This window comes from Brassica rapa, chromosome A09, assembly GCF_000309985.2.
Source record: "Brassica rapa cultivar Chiifu-401-42 chromosome A09, CAAS_Brap_v3.01, whole genome shotgun sequence".
NCBI lineage: Eukaryota > Viridiplantae > Streptophyta > Magnoliopsida > Brassicales > Brassicaceae > Brassica > Brassica rapa.
In genome coordinates, this window is record NC_024803.2 from 3,421,736 (window position 1) to 3,439,632 (window position 17,897).

The 17,897-nt window shown below is 32.1% G+C and overlaps 3 protein-coding genes across 6 annotated transcripts; 2 read left to right on the forward strand and 1 right to left on the reverse strand.

Annotated features, from left to right (window-relative positions):
- The first annotated feature begins 647 nt into the window (after positions 1–647).
- On the forward strand, positions 648–6,794 carry LOC103837187 (putative nucleobase-ascorbate transporter 10). Of its 2 annotated transcripts, XM_033278599.1 has the most exons (15): positions 648–1,654; positions 1,762–2,040; positions 2,133–2,230; positions 2,632–2,808; positions 2,892–2,992; positions 3,077–3,152; positions 3,231–3,290; positions 3,427–3,623; positions 3,719–3,815; positions 3,944–4,030; positions 4,129–4,187; positions 4,282–4,373; positions 4,448–4,525; positions 4,646–4,800; positions 4,894–6,794. In XM_033278599.1, exons 2-15 carry the CDS (start codon positions 1,785–1,787, stop codon positions 5,110–5,112), a joined length of 1,752 nt encoding a protein of 583 aa, XP_033134490.1. In that variant the 5' UTR covers positions 648–1,654; positions 1,762–1,784; the 3' UTR covers positions 5,113–6,794. The 2 variants fall into 2 exon arrangements, with proteins under 2 accessions (XP_033134490.1, XP_009111765.2); XM_009113517.2 differs by having other exon boundaries at positions 648–2,040.
- On the forward strand, positions 5,229–8,614 carry LOC103837091 (cyclin-A2-1). 3 transcript variants are annotated; one of them, XM_033278602.1, is made up of 9 exons: positions 5,231–5,957; positions 6,224–6,530; positions 6,653–6,761; positions 6,908–7,029; positions 7,118–7,407; positions 7,495–7,647; positions 7,730–7,922; positions 8,008–8,142; positions 8,227–8,614. In XM_033278602.1, exons 2-9 carry the CDS (start codon positions 6,264–6,266, stop codon positions 8,284–8,286), a joined length of 1,329 nt encoding a protein of 442 aa, XP_033134493.1. In that variant the 5' UTR covers positions 5,231–5,957; positions 6,224–6,263; the 3' UTR covers positions 8,287–8,614. The 3 variants fall into 3 exon arrangements, with proteins under 3 accessions (XP_033134491.1, XP_033134493.1, XP_033134492.1); XM_033278601.1 differs by having other exon boundaries at positions 5,243–6,530; positions 7,118–7,210; positions 7,274–7,407; XM_033278600.1 differs by having other exon boundaries at positions 5,229–6,530.
- Positions 8,615–10,024: 1,410 nt separating this feature from the next.
- LOC103837090 (ethylene-responsive transcription factor SHINE 3) lies at positions 10,025–11,766 on the reverse strand. The gene is made up of 2 exons (XM_009113418.3): positions 11,507–11,766; positions 10,025–10,688 (listed from the first exon to the last, which is right to left on the reverse strand). The coding sequence occupies exons 1-2, from the start codon at positions 11,584–11,586 to the stop codon at positions 10,217–10,219; spliced, it is 552 nt and encodes a 183-aa protein (XP_009111666.1). The 5' UTR covers positions 11,587–11,766; the 3' UTR covers positions 10,025–10,216.
- Between the last annotated feature and the right edge of the window lie 6,131 nt (positions 11,767–17,897).

Here is a 17,897-nt window from a genome sequence, read left to right on the forward strand (position 1 = left end):
CGCAAAGAAAGTCTCTAGGTGCGCAAAACGACGACGTAGTGCGTTGAGATATGTGTTTTTTGTCATCCTATTTAATTTTAAAAACCTAAATATATATAGACAAAGAAGTGGTGTTAGCAAACAGCACTACATCTCTCTCTCTCTCTGCATCTTTGTCCCTCATTGTCAGTTCTCTCTTTTGCATCTCTCTCTCTACAATGGGGTGTGCACAATCTAGGGTTGATAACGAAGAGGCCGTAGCGAGATGCAAGGACCGCCGCAAAGTCATCAAGGAAGTGGTTACGGCGAGCAAAGAGTTCGCCGCGGGCCACTTCGCCTATGCCATTGCGTTGAAGAACGCAGACGCTGCTCTCAGCGACTACGGCCACGGCGAATCCGATCAAACCCTGGACGCTGCTTTGGAGAAAGGAGAGGAAGAAGAAGAAGATGAAGTGGTGATGCGTATGTGCGAGATTATTAAACAATGCCTTGAGGAAGACCCGAAGAATCGACCATCCATGCAACAGGTGCTGGATAACTTGAATGCGATAGCTAGGACTTGAGGACAAGTTAATTATGAGTTGTAAACGCAAAAAAAAAAAAATCCACTGAGTCACTAACTATAAGACAGTTACTAGATTTTGACCCGCGCTTTCAAAGCGCGGAATCATTTCTTTTTAAAATTTCATTTAAATTATTAAATATTTGTCTAATCTATATTTTAATAGATTTTATATTTGTTTATAGTAATTTTTTATAATTTTGTCTTCTTTATTTTTATTATATAATAATAAATTTGTGTACTAATTAATTTGTGCAAACTTCTACTCAATAAATTTAATCATATTGTGATTATATATTTGCTAAGGTTATTTATTTACAATTTTAACTTATTAATTAAATATTATATGAAAAATGTAATAGACATTACGTTTTTCATTCTACATATTTTTAAATAATGCATAAATATTAAATTATAATCACACAAATATTAAAAAATAATTATGTATTTAAATTGACTTATAATTGTTTTTAAAATAAAATATTGTTGGGCTTCTTTGACTTTAAGTTTTTAAATTATTGGGCTGTTTTGTTTAGTTGGACAGAAGTAAATGTGTTGGGCTTTTAATTTCTGAAAACCATTAAAAGCAATTGAAAAAAGAAATGAAATGTTTTGTAATTAATAAGAAAATTCAGGGGCAGATTCATAAGAAGGATTCTGCTTTAATAGTATAGATAACATAGATGATGTACGCATATAAACATTTGTATTAAACAAGTGCGAATGTAGCATATGTCAGTAAATAACTTTGTTTTTCAAAAATAAATCAGATGAAATGTTGTTTCAAAATCTTTGGATCTGTTATACGGTCAATTAAATCTCAAAGGATTTGTATTTCAAATTCCATGTACCAAAACGGACATTATCAAGCCTTTTATTACCACATTAATTGAAAAAATGTAGTCACTCAAACAATTTAAATCATAAATTTATTTTTTCGTTTATAGGCTGTGAAACGTTAAAGAGTTTAAACCGAAACCTTCTTGACTTTTCATTCACTCTATACCTTAATTCTCGGCTTATCTCTTTCAAATTCTCTCAACCCTTCGACTAGATCCTCCAAAACAAAGAAAGCTTTGTCGATCTTCCTCTCACGTGGATTCCCTTTTAAAAGTAAGTTTATATAATTGATAATTATGTTATATTAATGTAGATACAATATTTACACTACATGATACAAAGTAATCGATACACTTTATGTTGGTCTACTTTGAATATAGAAGACAAAAATTCAACCACGTGCATGGCAAATGGAGGGGGCAACGGCGGTGGTGGAAACAATAACAACAGTGGAGGTGGAAACGGCGGTGGCGGAAACAATAACAGTGGAGGGGGTAACGGTGGTGGCGGAAACAATAACAACAGAGGAGGAGGTAACGGCGGTGGTGGAAACAGTAACAATAGTGGAGGGGGCAATAGGACGGTGGAGTTACAGCCCCACCCGGTGAAAGAACAACTCCCTGGAATTCAGTATTGTGTCAACAGTCCTCCTCCTTGGTGTATGTTTTAACAGAAAAAAACGTTTTATTAATTTAGTTTGCTTATTTTCAAACAACTTTTGTGTGTAACTAATATTGTTCTGGTGTTGCAGATGAAGCGTTAGTGTTGGGTTTCCAGCATTATTTGTTGAGTCTTGGCATCACGGTTCTTATTCCAAGCCTTTTGGTTCCACACATGGGAGGTGGTGATGTACGTTTTGATCTAACTTAATTCTTATGTGTGTGCTTTCATATAATTTCATTGTTTCATAAGGTATGAAGTTTAGAAAAGTTTAAGACTTCTATAAATATATTTTTCATAATTATTTACAGATCCCAACGCCTATAAAATTCAGGCTTCTAGATTTTGATTTTACAATTTCAAGAAAAAAAAAATCATTTTGGAGCCATTTGAGTGGTAGTTTACATATATACGCTCGTTTTTAATGGTATCTTACAGAATTATAGAATCATAAAAATGAGCATTCAACATTACATGTTTTCTATTATTCAATTCAGTATATATAATCTTTCAGTTTCTTTATGTCTTAACTTTTTTTGAACGAATCTTTGTCTTAATTATTTCTTATTAATGAATTGTACATTTCTCAGGCAGAGAAGGCTAGAGTTATACAGACAATGCTATTTGTGTCTGGATTAACAACATTGTTCCAGTCTTTCTTTGGAACTCGATTGCCTGTGATAGCTGCTCCTTCTTATGCATATATCATACCTATCACTTCCATCATTTCCTCAACTCGCTTCGCTTACTACACTGATCCTTTTGAAGTAAGTCTTAAAATTAGTTTCATCATTTATTCTTACAAACTAAAATTCACTAATGATAACGGTTTTATCACATAATTTATCAGAGATTTGTGGAAACATTGAGAAGCATACAAGGGGCTCTGATTATCGCCGGCTGTTTCCAAGTTCTTGTATGTTTCTTAGGCCTATGGAGAAACATCGCCAGGTAAATACTTAATATTATTTTGCTTTATCTGAACTGGAACTCGGAAACTTAAGAGAACTATATTTTTGGTTGTGTGATCATTAGATTTCTAAGCCCACTCTCAATTGCTCCTTTGACAACGTTTGCTGGACTAGGACTCTACCAAATTGGCTTCCCTTGGGTATGTTTTATATACACTCATTTGTTGGTTATTGAAAACTTTATACTGTTGATTTTTATCATGTAGTCTTTTTTCTAGTTGGCGAGATGCGTTGAAGTGGGACTTCCCGGGTTGATCTTACTTGTTTTAGTCACCCAGGTAAAGCTCTAAACAATTGGTCCTTCTTTTTATCACACATGATTATGTAAAACAAACTATAAATCATTTTGAATATACAATACAAGTCCACGTACAAAACTTAATGAACGTCCATATTTTTCTTTGTGTAATGTAGTACTTACCGCGCTTTCTGAAGATGAAGGTGATTTGGGATGGATCAAGATGTGACCGTTATGGGATGATGATGTGCATTCCATTGGCTTGGTTGTTAGCTCTGTTACTCACATCGAGTGGTGTATACAACCATAAGTCTCAAACTACTCAAATCAGTTGCCGTACAGACCGTAATGGTCTTATCACCAACACTCCATGGTCAGTTCTTCCACCTGAATGTTATATTTTTGGGGATTTCACTATTTAGTTACAACTTTATTGTTTCTATATTCTCTTTATGTGAATTACAATAGGATATACTTACCATATCCTTTCCAATGGGGAAGCCCAACCTTCCATTTCACTGATTCTTTCGCGATGATGGCTGCCTCTTTCGTCACTCTATTTGAGGTTACTCTTTCGTTTTTTATATGAAATTGATCATTTGAAATCTTTAGTACTAAAATACTGAAATCAAGGACACATGAAGTTTAATTTACTATTACAATGAAGAGTGCAAGTGTTACATATTATTGCAGTCGACCGGTTTGTTCTACGCATCTGCAAGATATGGAAGTGCGACGCCGATCCCACCATCAGTTATCAGCCGTGGTACTGGCTGGCTGGTTAGTCTAAGAAGAACTTACTTAGTCGCATTGCTTTTAACCTTTTGTTAATTATGTTTTATCATCATCTTTTGAATATATGATTGCATATTTTGTAGGGAGTTGGAGTATTACTCAACGGCATGCTTGGAGGCGTCTCAGGGATCACAACATCAACGTAACAAACCTCATCTCCAAATTAACTTTTTTATTTCTTGAGCATTTATTAATTTCTTATGTATTCTTGTTAAATGGTCAACGTTAATGTTCAGAGAAAATGTTGGACTTTTGGCAATGACTAAGATTGGGAGTCGAAGAGTGATACAAATTTCAGCTGCCTTCATGATTTTTTTCTCCATTTTCGGTAAATTTTTTATTGTTGTCGATGTAGAATTGAATTTTCTGGATATTTTCTTATTTATATTTATCAAATTGCAGGAAAATTTGGAGCTTTTTTCGCGTCCATACCGTTACCAATCATGGCGTCCGTGTACTGCATCGTCTTGTGTTTTGTGTGTAAGTCTCTTCTTCACATCACACTTGTACTTGTTATCAAGATTAAATTTACATTTTCATACACTATACATACTTTATTTTTCTTTCACTAAAAATAAAATCAAATTCAATGCAATGTAGGTTCTGCGGGCATCAGCTTTCTACAATTTTGCAACCTCAACAGCTTCAACACCAAGTTCATTTTGGGATTTTCATTTTTCATGGCTATTTCAATCCCTCAATACTTTAGAGAATACTACAACGGAGGTTGGCGGTCTGATCATCACTCAAGTTGGGTAAGTACATTTTCTTAATTATATACTTTGTGAAAACAATCAAAAGATAATTATCAAATTGTGCTTTTCTTGGATTATGTAAATACGAAACAGTTTGTAGATGTGATAAGAGTGATATTCATGTCACATACAACGGTTGCGGGAATGATAGCAATAGTGCTTGATTGCACATTGTCTCGTGAGAGCGATGAAGCCAAGAAAGATTGTGGACTAAAATGGTGGGAGAAGTTTCGACTATACAATCTTGATGTCCGAAACGATGAGTTTTATGGTCTACCTTGCTGCCTCAACAAATTTTTCCCTTCTCATTGAAAACCATCATAAACTATATTTATTTGTAGTCATTTGCCTTTTAGAATATTTTTATTTCTTCTCATGCCTCCCTAGAATTTTATAGCGTTTGTTGAATTTTTCTTAAATTTTATTTAGCTGGTTACATATTTATCTTCAATTTTTATATGCTATAATAGTTTGTTTTACTAAACAATGTTCGAACATAGTTAAGTCAAACTCAATTTTTTTGGTAACATCTTAACTTTATTAAACTCAATTTATAAATTCTATTAAACTCAACAATTTCAGTTCAAATAAAATAAACGTGTTTATTTCTAAAAAAATAAAAACAAAACAAGTATATAATATAAACAAACATTTTTATTTTTATTAGCTTAAAATTTTACAAAAATAATTTTCGCGCGTAATAAAAACACACACATTTTTTTAAATTGGAGAACATAGATTGGGCTTTGAACAAAACAAAACATAGATTAGACAGGTTTCGTTGGAGGGTGAAAAGTTGTTGGTTCATTTTATATAGGCTCAATGGGCTTTTAGGGTTTTAGAACGGTATTATCATTAGCAGAACAGACGCGGAAGAATAGGCGCGTAACGGCTGATTATTTTATTTAACTTCAAATTAGAAAAAGGAAATTTACTGAAACGGACCAGACGTCAAAGTGTCAGATATCACTCTGACACTCTCAAATAATCTGACAACTGTTCAAATCGTTAGTTTTCTTTTCTTTTATTTATTTTCTTATTTCTGATATAGAAAATTCGAACAAGATCATAGAATCCCGCTCCTCCTCCTCCTCCTCCTATTTCAACAACTCTCTTAGCCATTGGGGATTCGCAATTTCGTGTTTCATGATCTGAAGGTATCTTCACTTCTCCACGTTGTCTGAAGTTTATGGATCTGTTAGATTGTTCTGTTTCATGATTGGTCTGTCTATGTTTTCAGACAGTGATCGCTCTCCTGCTTTCTCTTTTCTTCTTGTTATTTTCGTGGAAATGTTAAGAAATACAATGATCAATAGGTTTGGTTACTTATGGTACTTATGTCCAAGGATGAAGAACATAGACTTCATTATAATAATCTAATTTCTCAGTTTAAGTTTTTTTTAATTATGTTTACGTTCTGCAGGCTTGGCAAACCTGTTGAGAGTTTTTTTAATTATAAAACCATGAACAGAGGTTCTTCAAGGCAACCTAAAGCTAACAAAGAAACAATCTCTACTGCGAAAACACGACAAGGGAATGTGAGAGTCACGAGATCACGAGCTAAGGCCTTAGGAACATCGATATCTCCATCGAAACCCGTTTTTAAACAGCAACCAAAGCTTAAAAAGAGAATGGCATCAGATGATACAAGAGTTTGTCAGCATAAGAGACGTGCGGTGCTCAAGGATGTGACTAACACTTTGGCCTGTTTGGATGGGAACAATGTTAAGGTAACCCATTCCTTAGAAGTACCTTCTTATTGATATATAGTGATGTGATACGTATAACCATCCAAGAATCTAGAGAGGTTTTGGCGTTTTGAACTGCGTTCTTGCTCTTCAACGTGTGACAGGCTAGCAAGAGCGAACAAGATGTGGATGCCGAAAAATCGAAACTAGCAGAAGATTTGTCAAAGATTAGGATGGTTGAATCTGCTACAAACTCCAAAGACGGAGATCAAAGTAAGGAATTGAACTAATGAAATAAAAAAATGCTGAAAAATATAATAAACCATATAATCATATTTCAAAACATATCAGAGAATCATGTTAAATGAAGTATATAACAAACTGTATGTTTTCTCAAATATTTACTCTGGATTTTGCAGAAGAAAACGGTTATGATGTCACAGGATATCTTAAGCCTGTTGATATTGATTCCAGTGACCAAGATCCCAAGTTTTGTAGCTTATATGCTGTAAATATGTATGACAGTTTTCATGTTGCAGAGGTTTGAACTAAATAATGTCTTATTCTATCTTTCCATTAGATGATGACATATATACTGAGATTCTGTTTTTTTTTTTTTTTTTGTACAGCTTGATCAAAGACCTTCAACTAGCTATATGGTCCAAGTCCAGCGAGATATCAGTCCAAGCATGCGTGGGATTCTCATTGATTGGCTTGTGGAGGTACTTAGTACTTCAAAGCATTTGTTAAGAGTAAGAACCTCTATTAATGCTATTTCTTTGCAGGTTTCTGAAGAGTATAAGCTGGCTTCAGATACGCTTTACCTTGCAGTGAACCTTATTGATCGGTTCCTGTCCAACAATTACATTGAAAAGCGTAGGCTCCAGCTGCTTGGTGTCACTTGCATGCTAATAGCCTCGTGAGTTTCCCACTTCTAACATTCACATTGCAATGAGTTTAGCACAAGTGAAGTAACTAAAACATTCTTCTTGTTGAGTCACTGAAGGAAGTATGAAGAGATATGTGCACCAAGGTTGGAAGAGTTTTGCTTCATTACAGACAATACATACACAAGACTCGAAGTTGTGGCCATGGAAACTCAGGTTTTAAACTTTCTGCACTTTCGGTTATCAGTTCCCACCACCAAAACGTTTCTCAGGTAAAAAACACTAAACGCTACATTTACCTTTAGTCTAAAACAGTATGTAATATTAAAGTCATTTTCTTCTTCTGCGTTTCAGGCGGTTCATTCAAGCTGCTCAAGCGTCTGATCAGGTTCTCCACACTGAGATGGAGTCAATGAAGTCCTTAGCAAACTATCTTGCAGAGTTAACTCTTGTGGAATATAGTTTTCTAAGGTTCTTACCGTCTCTAATTGCTGCCTCAGCTGTATTTTTAGCAAGATGGACGCTAGACCAATCTAAGCATCCTTGGGTGAGCTCACATTACTTGACTGTGAAATGCTTTTAACTTATTCTTCATTACTGAGTTTTGCTTATGTGAATGTTATTGCTTACAGAACTCAACTCTACAGCACTATACTAGATATGAGACGCCTGCTCTTAAGAACACAGTGCTTGCAATGGAGGATTTGCAGCTCAACACAAGTGGAAGCATCCTTGTTGCTATTAGGAACAAGTACAACCAAGAAAAGGTATGTTTTGTTGCTCATATCTCCTGAGTGTTTAAGAGAGAGTAGCATAAACTGACAATGAGTTTGGTTTCATTCTGTTTACAGTTTAAAAGAGTGGCAACACTAACATCTCCTGAAAGTGTCACAACACTCTTCTCAAGATGAAACCTGGCGTTGAGTTCTCCTGATGTGACCAAAAGAGACATAACCAAGTCAGAACATCTCTCTGGCTTTCAACACTTGCATCAGGTGACCAGTCCTTGTTTCAGACATCATTTTTGGTCTCTTCAGTGGTGGAATAGTTCTCTATGTAAGTTTTGCTTTTTCATGCCATCTCATGTGAAAATTGTAAAACCAAATATAAATTTGACATTGAGATTGTAATAATTTTTTAATAGTTCTAGTTCCTTTACCAAAGCAAGTAGTTCAATCTATTGCAAGATTCAGTACAAAGTCATGTCAGGATCTGACTGTTGTGTCTGTTCTGATACTACAATTCTACATTTGTAAGAAAAAAATTAGATTTATTTTCTGACGTTTGACTACCAAATGATGTCTCAGAAGATGTAAGTGCCTGTGGTAACTCACAGGGCCAAGATAGAGCATATAGCCTGTATGAAAGTGCGAAGGAGAATAATCTCATAGATAGTGATAATACAAATAAAGAATAAAATCTTTGAATTCTTTTTTCGGCAAATCATATCATAAAATGTTTACAACTAAAGAATTATTCTCAATATATGTCTATATCCATAAATTCTGAACTTTGTAATTTATATTTTTAAAACATAAGACCACCCCCATTAGTGAACTTATGTTCACACAGATTCCAAAAAAAAAAAAATATTAAAATAATGAATAGTGATGAATCTGTTTCTCTCCAGTTCTTTCCAGTGAACCTGGTTCATCACTGTAGCGCGGGTTCCACGGCACGTGACAGCCCGCGATTGGTCCGATTAATTATTTATTTATTTTTATTTTTAAAACAAAAATCAAACAGTAAAAAAAATAATAAAAAAATACTTTGTGAGCTGATGGAGATGCTCTAACACTCTTCTTTTTTTTTTGAGGAACAGACATTTAATGATGATAAACACTTTATGGGTTGGGGCTAGCGATCTAGACACTTATTTTATGTGCTAGTGTGCTACTCTCTTAAAACTAGCATAGTTATAACAAAGACTAAATAGCACGGGACGAGAATTTTTTCCGCACCATAGTAAGCACGAAAATAGTAAAAGCTTTCTTCGTCATGGTAGGCCAAATGTTCTAAAAATAGATTTAGAGGACAAATCAGTAACAAACGATTTGCCGTCAAATGTTCAAATGTTCTAGAAATAGGTTTAGAGGGCAAATCACCATAGTAATAAGTTTAGACGGCAAATCAATAATAATTTAGAATATTACTGATTTGCTATCTAAACGATTTAAAAAAAAAATCATATTTAAACAGTTCAAATTGGTTTAACATGTTCTAAATCAATTAAGATCTGTTTAAATTGGTCTAATTTGGACCAAATTGGTGTAAATCGGTTAAGTCAAATAATGATGTTAGTATAAATTTACAAATTTGCCTGATTTCATACTTTTTGATATCTAATTTTTAAAATTCATCAAAATTTAACCTAAAATTAAATTCTTAATACAAATATATAATATATAATAAATATAAATAATTCATTGACACCTAGTCTCCACTTAAGCCTGAATAATATACTTAATCACTAGACATACGAATCACAATTAGCAGGTTAAATTGAGTGACTAGTCTCTTTCACATTTAGCTTTCACTCTTCTTTAGCTAACCAATTAATTATCTGTCCTTTAATTTGTACCTTCTTATCATGTCTAGTCGTTCTCCTCTGTGTAGTAATTATATCATGTCGACGATAATTCCACATGATTAATATGATCAATTCTTTAAAATAAATTTTTTTAGTCATAACGTATACAGAATACATGCAGACAAACTTATACATACAATATTATATATATTCGAACAAATGTTTACGTAGATGTATACTTATTTTGATCATTAGATAATCATTTACTTGGAAAGCATTTAATCATTTTCCTTTTGTTTTGTTATAAATATCTAACTAAGACCTGAAACGGATGCAGAAGCAGGACATGTCCAGTTAAGAAGCTCCTCGATCATCTGCATTGACATCTGATCTTCTTCCTCAACGTCGTCGTTTCCTTTCTTCAGCTTATTAGTCCCTGTATCACCGGCACTTGCGCTGACACCGTCGCCGAGCTCAACAAGCTTGACCCAGTTTTGACTTGAACTCGATCCGGCGCGTTTCTGCCAGACGCCAATGTGCGAGCTGTTGTTGTCGAGGCGGAGGCACGTCAGATAAGGTGTCTGGTCTTTACAATTCTTTCTTAGCTTAGCGTTTAGGAGTTCCGATAACGGAGTGTTAACGTCCGGAGAAACCGAACCGTTGGATTTGATGACGGGAAAGTTGGTCTTTGCGTTCTGGCCGTTCATTAGAACAGCGGCTTGGTCGTAGACTCTAGCCGCTTCTTCGGCCGTGTTGAATGTTCCTAGCCACACTCTTCTCTTCCTGATCACACAAACACGTATAATTAAATAACTAACTTAGAAGTATCAATACTTGTGATGTTGATGTGTTGATTACAAGTAAATATTAAAAAGGAAAAACACACACCATATGAACTATATAACAGTGTACGTTACTGACCATAAGAACATGTAAAACATTTTTCTAGTAGACTTCTTTTCTTTTTGAGAAAGGTCTTTAGTAGTGTTCATTCCTTACCAAATTTCTTACTAGTAAGGTTGTTTCAGTTATTAATGAAAGGATGTACCGTATACCTAATATGCTTTATATATTAATTATTACTATATAAACAGACTTAAATAGCCAAAGAGGTACTAAATGAAAAAGAAGTGTATATATAATATTAGGAATTAAGATTATACATTTATGATATATGATACGCATAGATTATAATGCACTTATGATCAATTTATGTAAACACAAAATTACACTTATAAACACCCCATTACACCAAAGTTAAACATCAAGCCATCAACTAACATAGGAAAAGTCACGCTATCACACCAATAGGAAAAAGCCTTCGGTTTCGTGTATTGTACACATTCTAAACATTAATGAATGTGGTCTCTTAATTGGACGAAGCTGAGGAAGCGATCTTAATGAAAACACATGTTCGTATTAGTTGCATGAATCTTTACAAGTATGAACAAAATTAAATATGTTAATGAATGAATTCAGGGATAATTGATATAAGAATATCTATCGATGCTGCAAACCAGTATATATATACATATATATATGTGTGTGTGTGTGTGTGAATGTTTTTGTTCGAGAGAGAGGAAGAGGAAGAGAGAACTGACAGGAGAGGATGACGAATCTCAGAGACCCAAGAACCCCACTGACGCTGGCGGACACCTCTGAACTTCTTGGAGTGTACCATTTGGATGTTATAAATTAGGGCTCTTAGTTTCTCTGTGTTTTTCTAACCTGAATCAGCAAAGGGGAGAGAGAGAGAGAGAGATTCCTCTTTTCTGGCCTCTCTATCTTCAACTACTCACTTAACTCTCTGCTTTTTGCAAGTCCTCTCTACTTAATTTTCTGTTATTTATTGCCCCCCCCCCCCCCCCCCCCCTCACATTTTACATGGGGTAATAAATATACTATGTTCCAATATAGTTTTGTAGTTCCAGTCTACTCTTCTCTAAGTTCTCATGCTTGATGTGAATAAAAATAAGTATTGGAAAAACAAGTTTGAATAATTCTACCAAGGTAGAGTGGTTAAAACTTGTAGATTACTTTATAAAACCCAAAAAATATGTACTCTCCAAAATATAGGTAAATTACGGAGTTTGGTTCTCGTTTTAGAGATGGATATATAAATACAACAACAACAACGACAGCAAAAAATATTCATTAGTATATGACATGATTTTCAGTCCAAGTATAAAATATATACTTTTTGGTATAAATGTGAAAACTATAGAACAAATGCTAGTGTTCTAAAACAATTTTTTAAGATTGTGTAAATCACACCTATTTCCCTCGAATTAACTAGGAGTACGTCCTACATATCCCCTGATGTCCTTATATATGTAGTAGACTAGCTAGCGCTAGTACATTAATCAAGTTTTTATTAAAAAAATTATCTTTGTAGTTGTTACTGAAAAGAACAATCTTGTTATATTTGTAAATGAACATCTTCTGATTTTTTTTTGAAACATCTTCTGATAATATAACTAAATAATTAGGTAATGAAAAAAACTAAAGAATTGTCGGTGAGTCGGGCGGTAACGTTGATATTTGGAGAATTAGTTGTAAGTTGTGCATTCAATGTTACAAACCTAAATAAGACGTCAGAGAACTATTTTAAACCTTAGGCTTAAATGTGTTATAAAAAAAAAAAACCATAGCCTTACATAAATGAATTCACCAACTTATGCCAAATGTCCCAGTTATGTGATACTATCAAAAAGTATATAAATACATAAATAAGGATGTGACAAAAAAAAACATGATATAAACTGAGACAGCCTCTAGACATACTAGATGTAATTTTACAATCCCTTAAATTTGAGAATATACAAGGTTTTATGAGGAAAATCAATGTTTCTACATAAAATCAATTTTTCAATTAACCCTCTCTACTGTGTAGTTTGGTAAATTTTGAACACGATTTATGTTATTGGAAGAATAATTGATGCAACAAATATCTTTGAGTACGGACAGTATTGAGATCCGAGTTTTGATGTCGACGTACGAGAAAAAACGAGAAGTTTTTGCGTGTAACCTTAATGGAAGGGACCACTTGGAAGGTTACATTTTATTTGGGCTTTAGAAAACAAGGCACAAGGATAAATACGCTTCATCACGTCATAGCGGACAGCCGGACATGGTTTCAGTGTCTACTCATTTGAATATACTGAGCCCATAAAAACTATATTCAAGTTCTCTGAATATATATATATATATATAGTTCTTATCTCTATGCAGTTGATGATGAATACAAAATAATAGGATCAGTCAATATTAACCAAAGGTCTGTAGGAGCAAGAGGGCTTGTATGATTGATTTGGTATGTGTTAATACTTGATTTGTAATACTCAGGATTGTATGATATTTAAACCAATGTATGTGGCTCATTCCGGTCTATTCTAAGTAAGCAGGTCGATGATATATAATTAGAGATAATTTGGGAAATTGACATTTTTATTAAGGACACTGGGTATATGAATAAGTTTTGATAGAAAATAATTTGTGGATTATGGCTTCTTGGGCCGTAGCATGTATCCTACCGATTCTTAAGAATCTGACCAAAATCAATTATTGGTATGGTTGGCGAGAAAGTTAATTCTCTTCAAATTGTAAATGTGTGACTATTACAAAAATGACTTTGTTCATTGTCGTGTACGTCATTCTCAGCATCATCCTTGGTTTCCTCGCTTGGATATAATAATACGTATCCATCTATGAATACTGAATACTATATATAACACGATCTCACTTTGGAATGATCACATAATGAAATCAGGTACGATGAATGAGACACAAAAAACGAGAGATAGCAGAGTACAACTTGTGCAGCACAAGGCAAGTTCTGAAAAACTGAACATTCATTTGCCATATAACAACTGCAACAGATGAATGAATAGAGTCAAAGATATTCCTTTTTCCCTAAACAAAACTAAAATATGGTCACAAAGGTGTTACAATCATGTTATTTTTCTTTCAAACTAAAAATATATAAAAATTCAAAGATCTCAACCTTCCAATTCTCTGCTTTGTCAACACACCAAAAAAATGGGTTGTCTATAATTCATGTACTCGAACAACTCTCCCTTCAATGTATTCAATATATTTTTGTCAAACTTTAACCATCATTTTCGTCGCTTTCAAACAATAATATTATTTTCTTTTCTTCTCTTAAAACCTTACCAGCATTATAGATTTATTGTGTTCTCATAGCTTGTTTATTACACTATTGATAATAACATATCTAATTACGTGAAAAGCATAACAAACAACTCAACGAGCTAATTGTTTAACAGTTAGCTAAGATGTTATTAGCATACATGATTGAAATTTGTTGGGTTTCTCTATTAGTGAACAAACCGGTTGAGTTTGGTTAAGAGAACCGATATAGGTTTTATTAACCTTTGGATTTATAGGTTTAGAGTTAAGTGTGTATATTAGTATATAGCAAATACTAAAGACTAAGTCTATCGTCTTTCACTTATTATTAGTTCTAACGAATATTTTCGCTCAGAGATAGATTGGGCGGACAAAAGGAGAGTTGATATTCTTTTTTTGGAAAAACTGAAATTTCATTGCATAAGTAGAAGCTTACACCCCATTAACAGGGGGGAAGGACCGAAGGAGAGTTGATTAAACTCACACAACTCCATGATTACCCATATTAATATCATATATTCATATCTAATAAGATCACTTTTAATGCAAAATTTATAATCAATTATTTAATGTTATTTGAAATAATGTTCTTGTATAATCTATGACCAAACTCCATTTCTGCTCAAAAACTCAATAATTGTTTTGAAAAAAAAATTAGTAAAATAAACTCCATATTCTACAAGTGTTTCTTTTAAATTGATTCATAAATCGAAACTTGGACTAGTCAAACATAAGATTAACATGGATTTGGACTATGTTATATACATCGTTAAAAAAACATGTTACGAGACATCCAACATTTGATACTATTTTCAAATAATATACACTGTTGTAACAGTCATGTTTCAAAGCTTATCCAACTAAAATAATACTATATGATAGTGTTATGTTTTGTCAACAATGCATGCATTTGACATGTCTTTGGCAATCCTTACGAAATAATATATGTTTATTTCTCTTTCTGCTTTATTAGTGACAATAATAATAATAATATTTTGTTGTTAGTTACATATATAAGTTGTATTCTAGGTTTACATCTTGTACTAATATCAACTAGATTTTGATCCGCGAACGCGGGTTTCGTTTGATTATAAACAAAGTTTGATATGAATTAATTTTCTATGATTTTTTATATTTTAAAGCCGTATTATATCGAATAAAAAAATTTGTTAAAAATATATAATTTATGAAGTACTTTATGTAAGATTTTGTATGTACATTCTTATGAATTGTCTCTTAGGCATAAACATTTTTTTTGGATCCAAAAAACTGAACCGAAACCAACACGAAAATACATGTTCGGGTCCGAAATCGAGTAAACTACAAATTGGCTTTTTTTTGGACCCGCAGATCTCTGTTCGAGTCGGGTACCCAAAATACTTGAATATTTTATGTATATTATGTATATTTGGGTATTTCAAATTGTTTTGAGTATTATAGAAATTTTTAAGTTTTAGATTCGGATTTTCGGTTATAGTTTCGGGTTTCGGTGAAATTTCAAAATTATATTTCGGGTATTCGAATAAAACTTTGGATATTTATGGTTCTTCAGATAATTTTGGTTTTTGAGTATTTGAATATTTTCAGGTATTTGTTTAGATTTTCGTGTTTTAGCTTTTTAAGGATTTCAAGTACTTTGAATCTTTTGTGGTCCTAAATACCTGAACTGATCCGAACCTATTTGTACCAAAATTACATATATTTTATAGATATTTGAATTATAGACTCTAACCAAACCAGATCCAAACCCAATATAGGCCTACATTATTGCATAACAACCATAATGTTAAGTGATAAAATATTTTAGAGAAGAAGTGTATCACATGAAATATTTTATAAAATCTAATTTGTAGTTATATTTAAATATTATTTTATTTTTATTAGTGTTAATGTATTATAAAATTTATCTCTTTTCTTTAATTTAGATTCGAAGTTAATTTTATAATAATATTTATTTATTTGTAGCCAAAGTCCTAGTTTGTATAAAATTATTCAAATAGTTTTGAGAAGACACTATGGTGTTCGTTGGTTGAATTTTTAATTTTGAGATTTGAAAACTATGTTTTTTTTTTTGTAATTCGAAGACTATGTTATAGGTTGTTTATTGTTTTTTACTAATGATGTAGGTTGAAGAGGAAAAACCAGAAGTTATAGAGCTTGGCTGGTAATAAAAAATCATTGCTATCATATATAGAAATGGTATTTATTTGATGTGTAATACTATTAAATATATACTAGATTTTGACCCGCACGTCCGTGCGGGTGTATTTTTTAAAATAATATGATGCTATTTGCTTTTTATGTTATTATTTAGGGTTGGGCAAAAAACTCGAATTCGAAGAATCGAACTAATCCCAATCCGAATAAGTAGTACTAAATCCGAAACGGAATGGATTAAATATCTGAACTATTCAAAATGTTGGTATTTGAAGAATTGAAACCTAATCCGATCTGAACCGAATTAATTTGGGTATCCAAAATAGATTTATATACTTATATATATATTAATTAGTTTTAGATTTAATATATATAAAAACATCCAAAATATATATGATACTTTTAAGTTCGCATAAATGCTTGAAAATATATACAAATAATTAAACGTAAATATCTTAAATAGTTAAAAAATACTCAAAACTCCAAAAATACTTAAATAATTATTAATTCTCTATCCAAATATTTAAACCAAACCTATTTAAATTGGTTATCCAAATCAGAACCAAATCTTCAAAGATCTGAACTGAACACGAAATCCCAAAAAGATCTGAACACGAAATCCCAAAAAGATCCGAAAACGAATTCGAACGCCCATCCCTAATCACTATTATATACTATATGTGTTATCATAGATTACAAAATATGTGTTATCATATAATTAATCGTATTTTATACGTACCATCAAATAAGTTTTCTTATAATTAATAATATTTTATACGTACAATCATATAAATAATCAAATATATTATATTTTAAAATTTAATGTGAAATATAAAAACTATAATTTAAGTTGGTGTTTGAAATTGGGCTTTGTATTGTATTTTTATTATATATATTGAAAACATTTTTATAATAGTTATTGGAAAATATGTTAGTAAAAATTAAATTTTGAATATATGTAAATTTTTGAATGAATTTTTGATATAAATTAATTTTAAATTATTATTTTGATTTGAATATATATATCAAGTAACATAGATCTATTACTTTTTAATATGATGTAATGGACTTTCAATTTTTTTAGTAGCATAAGCCCATTATTTTTTTAGTAGCATAAGCCCATTATTATTTTTTTCTAACTTACTGCTATCCATGTTTCCAAACAGTACTATTTTTTTAATTACTATCCATATTGCCAAACAATCATAATGTGTACTTCAACTTTAATAATATAGATTATTTTTTTTTTCTAACTTACTGCTATCCATGTTTTCAAACAGTACTATTTTTTTAATTACTATCCATATTGCCAAACAATCATAATGTGTACTTCAACTTTAATAATATAGATAATCGGTTTTATTTGATGTGATATCTATACTATTAAATGTATATGAATTTCATGGAAACATAAGTGATTGCTACGATCATCAATATACTCAGAAAATGTAATTATTTAATGTGTTATACTATTAAATGCATATTAAATGCATATGAATGGATAATAGCTTTAATACTACCATATAGTTAGAGCTTTAATACTACAGTATAGTTGGAGATAATTAGGGAAATATTATGCTAGACCAAAAATATTGTCAGTTAATAAAAAAGTGCAGTAATATTTTATAGGTAGATTTTAAAGATTTCTTCCCTTTTAACATATAGATTACATGATTTATGATTAAA

Bases quoted from the DNA above. Each gene is read 5' to 3' on its own strand.
- LOC103837187 (XM_009113517.2), top strand. From the start codon at position 1,713: ATGATACAAAGTAATCGATACACTTTATGTTGGTCTACTTTGAATATA. The intron at 2,231-2,631 runs GTACGTTTTGAT...TACATTTCTCAG, and splicing joins CACACATGGGAGGTGGTGAT to GCAGAGAAGGCTAGAGTTAT. The intron at 4,801-4,893 runs GTAAGTACATTT...AATACGAAACAG, and splicing joins CTGATCATCACTCAAGTTGG to TTTGTAGATGTGATAAGAGT.
- LOC103837091 (XM_033278600.1), top strand. From the start codon at position 6,129: ATGGTACTTATGTCCAAGGATGAAGAACATAGACTTCATTATAATAAT. The intron at 7,030-7,117 runs GTTTGAACTAAA...TTTTTTGTACAG, and splicing joins ACAGTTTTCATGTTGCAGAG to CTTGATCAAAGACCTTCAAC. The intron at 7,923-8,007 runs GTGAGCTCACAT...TATTGCTTACAG, and splicing joins ACCAATCTAAGCATCCTTGG to AACTCAACTCTACAGCACTA.
- LOC103837090 (XM_009113418.3), bottom strand. From the start codon at position 11,586: ATGGTACACTCCAAGAAGTTCAGAGGTGTCCGCCAGCGTCAGTGGGGT. The intron at 10,689-11,506 runs GTCAGTTCTCTC...TTGTGTGATCAG, and splicing joins GAGATTCGTCATCCTCTCCT to GAAGAGAAGAGTGTGGCTAG.